Source organism: Daktulosphaira vitifoliae, unplaced genomic scaffold (genome assembly GCF_025091365.1).
Source record: "Daktulosphaira vitifoliae isolate Bord-2020 unplaced genomic scaffold, ASM2509136v1 Scaffold_71, whole genome shotgun sequence".
In the NCBI taxonomy this organism is placed as follows: Eukaryota; Metazoa; Arthropoda; class Insecta; order Hemiptera; family Phylloxeridae; genus Daktulosphaira; species Daktulosphaira vitifoliae.
The window spans coordinates 8,295-16,625 of record NW_026099640.1 but is presented as its reverse complement, the minus strand read 5'-3'; the positions used below and the strand labels follow the sequence as shown (position 1 = coordinate 16,625).

Sequence of the window (8,331 nt, the reverse complement as noted above, 5' to 3'; positions counted from 1 at the left end):
ATATATATGTTTGTAATGAATAATAAAATAAAATATAGTTTATAAGAAAATAAAAAGTCATCAAAATATTGAAATAGAATTTAAACATTAACAATAAGCTTAAAAAATATCTAATACCTTTAATAATATAATAACAAATTGATCTATGATTTATACATTTTTCGATAGTTGTTGAAAACTAATTTCACAAATTCAAATCGGCTAATTTAATTGTTATTAAATTTATCACTTGTCTCTTTTGTTTTTCTGAAACGGATTTCAATTTTATTCAGTACGCTTTTTGAGACTGTATTATCAAAACTATATATTTTAATGTAATTATAAGTCTAAATATTTTTTATTAAAATTAAAAAAAATATATATTAATAGAAGGATGCGCTTTAAAAAATTGTTTATTTAAATATGAATAAAATGATTCACAATTATCAATGCACTAATATCTAATAATAATAAAAAAATAGTAAAAAGTTCAATGAAATGAGTAGTAGATAATTATTGTCGGGTTATTTTGGCATATATTTTAACCAGTGGTTCTCAAGCTTCTTTTTATAAACAGGTAAAAACTATCGGTTTGGCAGAAACGAAAATCGTACCTTAATCAGATTTGGCGGAAATGATGCTTGGCGGAAACGATGAACGCTCGGTACACGATTGCCCGTGTCTTCTTCAGGTAATTAAAACTCATTTAATAGGAGATTGGGACGATACTTGGGCAGACGTCGAGTAGCTTCCGATTCTTGGTTTTGACCAAGATCCTCAACTATTTAACAAGCCCCTAACACCACCCTTACGCAAAACGTAGATTGAACCTGTAAGTAAATGTATGGGGTTATTGTGAAACAAAATGTACGTAAACTTCAATAGTCGCGCATTAATGTGCAGAACACTAACGGTCTGTCCGCTCCGGATCAACGACGCAGCTATCCCAGTATAATCCACGGAAATCACGGTCCCTCTGCGGCTCCGGATGGACGAAATCAAACAGTTGTACGGGAAAGTCTTGCCGCAACCTCCGGCTCCGGAAACGTCGAACAACTTGGGCAATGGACGCCTGGTGTCTTCGACCGCCCGCATTACGCGATCGTACATCGTTCATTGTTGTTCGTTTAGTTGACCGACCAATTGAGCGACGTCTGTCGCCGTTACCGTCTTCGTCGCCTTGTCGGTCGGCGTGTCCGGTACCAACAGAGCGCGATCCGGCTCGGATAAACCGTAACCCGTGAGCGTCTTGTTTGAAGCGGCCAGGTGACGTTCCTTAGCAGCCAGACACATGGCTTCTGTTGTGTCGCGGTATGCGTGTCGTCTGAAGTAATATTCCATTAAATTATCCTATTAAACCAACAAATGATTAATTATTATATCCATAATTAGATGAGCTACGGAAATAAAACTATAGACGAAACAAAACTATTGTGCGTAGTTCAAATTATTTTATAATTTATTAATAATTATTTATATTATTGTGCACGTTGTAATATATAATAATTATAGTAATAAGAATAAATATATGTATTACTGTTATTGTAATTATTATTATTGTTTTTGTGTTAAAAATTTTGCAATTTATTTTAAATCACACTTAATGAATATATTTGTGAATGTAAAAATAATATAATATTTGTATTGAAAATTGAAATTTGCCAGTCAATGAAATTGTATCAAAAATCAGTAACATTTAATGAACATATTTTATTTATTGTAAAACTATATATATATATACACTAACAACAACCTGTCATAAATACTTGTTAGTGTTTGGGATCGAATAATGATTTATGTCGAGAATAACTTTTGTTTATCGAATATCGTATAAAAAATAACAGCTTATTTAACCAATGACTGATGTAGAACTTTGCACTGTTAACTCGATACACGCTATGAATAATTTGTCAACAGATCGCAGTTATAATAATTGTTATATGTCGAGTGGTCGTCATACTTAAAACTCGTCGTAAAGTTTCAGCGAGTCGTTGGTCGAACAACATAGGAGTATCGTGACGAACAGACATCTCAACTGATGCGACGTGTCGTGAACGGAAGCTTCTCGCATACACGCCCTCCACGGCGATCATCTCGTAAAATGCCCAGAGCCGGCGTCGGCGTCATTCCTGTTCAGTTGGAAGAATTCCGTGAGCATTGTGCGCACCCCGGCACCGAAGAGCACATTAACTGTCTGATGAACACGTGTTCTCTGTTGGTCGTTCACCACGGGCCCGTCTGTCCCATGTGTTGGTTCCATCCTCTTTCGCCGTTCGGAAAGAATAACGGGAATGCTATCAGACGGATGTGTGGCGACCTCGTCGACAGTGTGCGCCGTCGTAAACCGCGAAATCCACTTGCGCTGGTGGCAAGCCGTTCTCGTCGGTGAACACCGCGGCTACTCCGTTGACCCGCGAGGCGTTGTAGCTCCTCGTGCCGCTGTTGCGTTCTTCGATGAAGAACATGGTCACTCTTCGCGGTGCTTCGTCGGGTCTCATTTACCCACACCTTGTTCATATTCCTGAAAGAGACGAAAGATAATGATTATATATAAAAATTAGACGACGGTCGTCGGGGCGTAGGGTTGACAGCCCTCAACATTTTGTCGAGTTCCCGTAACACGCTCTCCAACAGATTGGCTCGGCTGCGATTGGCTTCAATCCGCGCCGCGGTAGCTTCCATCGAGTTTATGAAGGACAACTGACAGTNCAATTTTACTTAAATTTAAACCACATTTTTACTATTTTTATTTATTTTATTGTTGTTTTAGATTAATCATTATTTTTTTTTCTCTTCATTTTTAAGGTAAAGTGTTTTCAAGTAAATAATTTGTCGGCGGAGTAATAAAAAAAAATTACTTTAGGAAATTAATATTTTAATTGTTATTATATGTTATTCGAGTGTTCCAAAAACGCTAAATTGATGTGCTAAAAATTTGTTTGATTAACGTCGTATATCGTTGAAAAAAAGTAACGTATTATTTATATTGAATTGTTATATATACTGTTGATATACACGTATACCACAATATAGAAAAGAGTTTTTCGTGAAAATACCACTGTATAAATGTGAATTAGTTGATGTAAACGGCCGTGCGGATCGTTTGATTTGAATCGAGGTGGAATCATTAATAATAACGAATATAATTAAATCCACTTTGATTTGATTTAATTCAACGGTTATACTGGTTTAAAACGAACTATCATTTTAAAATATTTATCTGATATGAATAAACAATGAATATTAAATTTAAATAACCTTACATATTAGTTTCCTAAGTTTTTACAAATGTAATACGAAAAATATTTTAAAACTAAAGTCAATTTAAAATTTGTAAACAATTTGTTAAGTGCACATAAGATAAACGTTATGGAGTCCGGTTACTTCGTCAACGTGTATTTTATAAATTAATCGGAACAACTAATAAAACGTTGCGATGTAATTGTAATTTATTACAAAATAATAACTACCCAACAATAATATTGCCGATAAATTAGTCGAGAAACAAATTATGATGATGTGGTCATCTGTCCGTGCGCGGTAAACACTCTATTGGCTGGTGAGTCGTTTACTATGAACGAACAAACGCCAGCGCACTGTTGTAAGGTCAAATTTCGGCTCTAAAGGATCGCGATCGTGCCGAATCGCCGAGCATCAGGTCCTTCAACTGATCTGGATCAGGCAATAAGATTTGGTTGTTCGCGAGGGCGACCAAAACTTTAAGGCAACACAAAGAAAAATTAAATCTCTCATTATTACTAATAATTAACTTTTCTACGGCGAAATGCCGTACGTTGCAGTGCGCGCAAACGTAATTTATGCGTCCAATGCAATTCTCCTCCGATTAAACGTCTCGCACGTGAGCTTTGCGATCAACCGGTTGCACTGATATCACGTCAACAACACCATCAGCTTGTTCTCGTTCCGGATTAACACCCTGTCGATCGTTCTATGTACGTTAAATTGGATTTATGAAACAGAGAATATACATACAATAAATATTTAAAATACATTGTTATAAATATTAAATTTGAAAAATATCACACAGAGTTAATTTGCTAAAATTCATTGAATAGTGATGGAATAATTTATTTTATTCTGATACAACAATAATAGTAATAACAATGAGTATAACAATGATAATTATGAACAACATAAATCGCTTTCTGAGTAGTGTTGTGTAGTAGCTTAGTGTACAGGCAGATGTTATAAAACTTGTGTCGTCTAAATATAAATGAATAGATGATTATAATAATTAATGGTGCTTAATGTCTGACTGAATTTCGAGAAATATTACGCAAAGCAATTTGTTATGCTCAATAACATTGCAATGAATAACACAGAGATAAAACCAATTTTAATAATTTGTAATAATAGTTCCAGATGGAATTTAAAAATGTACAAACATTGGAAAACAAATTTAAAATAAGTAGAAGAAGATACATACTGGAGTAATAGATACGCCGTTCCACATTAAATAGGCAACACACAGTCGCGACAACCTTACGGTATTGTCGCTAAATGAATGTGACACGGTACCGTGTTTCCCTCAGCCGCACATCACGTAATCAACCTAAATGAAAGTGTATCGGGAACTGAATCATAAGTGGTAAGGTTTGTCTATAAAACGCCTTGGGTCGCGGATTCTAATCCCGTACTGTGCCTTTTTTTTTTTACATGATTTCCGGTACACTAAAGTCGGTAAATTATGATTTTCTCGAGCAATGTACACCAGACACAGAAATTAAATTTCAAAATTAGATTTAAAACAAAAAAATTCAAATGAACTATTTAATATTGACATAAGCTCAAATTGCGACGGTGCTATGCAACTAGTTATCAGTTTTTCTCGTACAGTTATTTCTTATAAACAACGTTATTTTCAAAACAATTGGTATAATAAATACCCTTGGTTGGAGTATTCAGTGAATGCAGTTTTTCGTTATTTTTGTCGTCATTTCCCTCTAACGATTTCACCATCTCAATCGGATAAAGATCCTTTAACTACTCGTGGATACTTCGATTGGAAAAAATATAAATAATATGACTAAAAACATGAACATACTACTTCGTATAAAATTGCTGTTATAAAATACAACTTATGGCTGTTAACCAAAAAAACTAGACTAAAAAACCAAGGGACTAATTTTACAGTTTGCTAGATTCGAAGTCATTGTTGTACTTGTTTTTTAAAATTAAATATTAAACATAATTAATAATAAGTAATAGCCAGTGATAACTTTGATAAATATCTATTAATAGTTATGTTAAGAATAATATAAGTAGCATAGTTTTAATTATTGAACATTAGGGTTTGAAATAATATAAAACTCGAATGATTAAAATTGGATATTGAGGCGCAAAATAATTTATGAATTACAGTATTTTTTTATGACATTGCTGTCACAGTCACGGATTGTTTATTATCAATTACACGCATAGCTAGCTAGTATGACTATCAATAGATATTCTTTTTATATTGTCAGTTAGTGTATTTATGAACTCGCAACAATGTGCTTTACCACCATTATAAATAACAATGCTGTGTATCTGCAAATAGCGATGTCATAAAAAACCAATTAGCTACCTGTATTTGTAATCCCTTGTGTATTATGCATATATATTAATTAAAAAATTTGAAACTTTAAATGTATATATCTAATAAACGAATAAAGTTATACTAAAAATTCAAATGTCGTTTACTACTAAATTAAAAACTAAAACATTTTATTAAACTCAAAATAAGTGTTTCCAGATAAAAAAAATAAAGTCAACACCCTTGCAAGGCATAAGGAATGAACTTAAAAAGTATTAGATAGTTAATAATTAAAGAATAATGTGTATCTAAAGATAACTAATAAAAAAAAAATAATAATAAAATTGTATTTATTCTGCAAGTAATTGAGTGGATTATGATAAAAAATGTATATATATGAATATAATGTTAAATCAGAATATACTGATAATACAGTGATAAATAGTTAGATGACAATAGTTGTTAGAGGCTGTAGGGAGGATAAAATCAGTGGCGCCGATCACCTATATTATCTATATCATAGTAGAAATAATAAGTGGGTGGGTGGTTGGGTATAGAGGAATATTATTTACTAATATGTGAAACTTATAATTAATACTACTAGTCGTCTTAAGTTGTATTTATTATTTTGAACAGATTTGATATAAATAACATAATAAAATATTATGTGTAAATGGGAATGTAGGTATAGGTTATTATCTATTATTGTCACTTAGCATTGTATTAATATAGCTTAACAGCTATCATTATTATACGATATGTCAGTGGCTTTAGTTAAACATTTATTGCGGTGTATTTTATCAGTGTTTCATTAGCTGGACATGGATTATTATTAATTGGTTATAATATAACCGTTATATTCTTACTTATTTTCATTTAAAACAATTGAAGAAATTATGGAAAATCCATCTCTTGTACCACTTGATGTATTTCAAAAATTTGTGAAACGTATAAGGTATAAGATTTAAATCTTATATGATCCGAATATTTGTACTTTACATTACGTTTTAAAGAAACTCAGGTTAATGTTTTTTAACCATGAAGGGATGAAAAAAATCATGTTTTTACTACATAATATTGTAATGTTTTGAATCAAACAATATTTTCCTTACCAAAAATTTAAAATGTTCAATAATTACCGAGAAAATGAGTGTCTTATCCTTAATGAATCACCCTGTATATGTTAAAGATTACATTTAAAACCACAAAAAACTACATTTTATCAAATATTATAAATTATAAATAAATTATAACATTAAAAATTACGTAATACTTACGACTAGAGATTTACAATAATTAATTTTATCGGCTATTAATGGAAACTCATATATTGGTTGACTAATATTTATTGTTACATTATTTGAGCATAAGAATAAACGGCATACACTAGTTCCTACATTTATAATTTCTTTTAGGACTACCCTATAGGAAGATTTGTCCATAACTAATTTTTTAAAGTGAAACTAAATATAATTTACTTAGAAACTATTAATCAAATTCAATTAAATATTTTTGTTTACTTTTAGCGGTTTAATATCATTCTTAATCAATGATAATCTGTTGTGATTACAGTTAGTACCAACTACTATCCAGCAAACCGGTTACAATGTTGCCAGACTACTAATATTAAATATCTCTGAACTGTAATATTTGAAATATTTTTACTTACTTATTATGGGAATAATACATTATCAAAATTTATTATGAAAAATTAAACCGGACATTATTTATAATGACGCTTTAAGTCAACCACTATAAGGTGACTTTTGTTAAACTTCATATGTACAAAATAGACTCCTTTTAGGTACCCTCTTAGTGTCACATCATATAACTATGAGGCGATAACTACACATAACATCAATCTTTTTTAGATTTAACAATAATTATAAAATAAATAATATCGCAGTAGTAAAAGATGTATCTTGACAACTAGTACTCACAAAAGTTGAGAGTTAAATTAAATTTAAATGATTTGCAATAAAAAATTATACTTAGAGAATATTATATTTTTGTTACTAAACCGAATTTATTGGTTTAATAATATTATAACAAAAATGGTATTTATAAACTCATGAATTGTTTACTAAATTGTAAGTTCTTTTATTTAATTTATATTCTAGTTCTATGGAAACATGTGTTTATATTTTAAGAACGCGTAATTCCTTTTTTTCATGGTCGGCATAATGCAGTAATGAAATAATAGGTAATATTAAATTTTTTTTAAATTATATAATTTCTTTATTAATTTTTATTATTTCTCCTATGTACTTTGTTTATTTATGGTTTATTACGCAATAAATTGTTGGAGGTTTGAAAGCTTACCTTAAGTCCTATGTAATGCAATAATATTTCAAGTAATCCAATGTTGATTTTGGTATTAAATGCACTGTGCATACGATTTACACTACACGTCTTATATTCAATATAATACTTACGAAAATTATTCAAATTTTAAATAATATGATTTAATTACACAAAATGTATGACTGTTTTTACTTGTAAAAGATTCTAAACACTCTATATTTTATTAAAAATATAATTTATAATTTGTCCTTATTCAATTTTTTTATGTTTGTTAAATAAGAATATTCTTTTGAGAAAATATATTTTATTGAAAGATTGACACCAACATTTCTTCAATATTCCTCTGGCCAGGTCCAAATAAGATTCAAAAATATTTATATCTATGTAAAAAATTTATCAATTTATAAATTTTAAATTTTTTAAATTTTTTTTACTTAAATCAGCCATATTTTTTAAAAAATTTTTTGTAGATGCATAATGGTTTTACCTATCATTTGATATATTTTTTTTTT

At 30.3% G+C, this 8,331-nt stretch overlaps 1 protein-coding gene and 1 long non-coding RNA gene across 4 annotated transcripts in view; one reads left to right on the top strand and one right to left on the bottom strand.

The window, feature by feature from the left end:
• The window catches only part of LOC126908997 (uncharacterized), a 5,553-nt gene extending 3,987 nt beyond the window's left edge, over positions 1–1,566 (top strand). Inside the window, exons 2-4 of the long non-coding RNA XR_007704894.1 lie at positions 557–670; positions 803–1,308; positions 1,372–1,566. This is a non-coding gene — a long non-coding RNA (uncharacterized LOC126908997). The remainder of the gene's footprint in view (positions 1–556; positions 671–802; positions 1,309–1,371) is intronic.
• Positions 594–7,042, bottom strand: LOC126908995 (uncharacterized). 3 transcript variants are annotated; one of them, XR_007704891.1, is made up of 3 exons: positions 1,940–2,681; positions 892–1,329; positions 594–809 (listed from the first exon to the last, which is right to left on the bottom strand). XR_007704891.1 is itself a non-coding variant. In XM_050691355.1 (2 exons), exons 1-2 carry the CDS (start codon positions 6,955–6,957, stop codon positions 1,093–1,095), a joined length of 402 nt encoding a protein of 133 aa, XP_050547312.1. In that variant the 5' UTR covers positions 6,958–7,042; the 3' UTR covers positions 594–1,092. The 3 variants fall into 3 exon arrangements, 1 of the variants encoding a protein (XP_050547312.1); XR_007704890.1 differs by having other exon boundaries at positions 594–1,329; XM_050691355.1 differs by lacking the exon at positions 1,940–2,681 and adding an exon at positions 6,793–7,042 and having other exon boundaries at positions 594–1,329.
• Between the last annotated feature and the right edge of the window lie 1,289 nt (positions 7,043–8,331).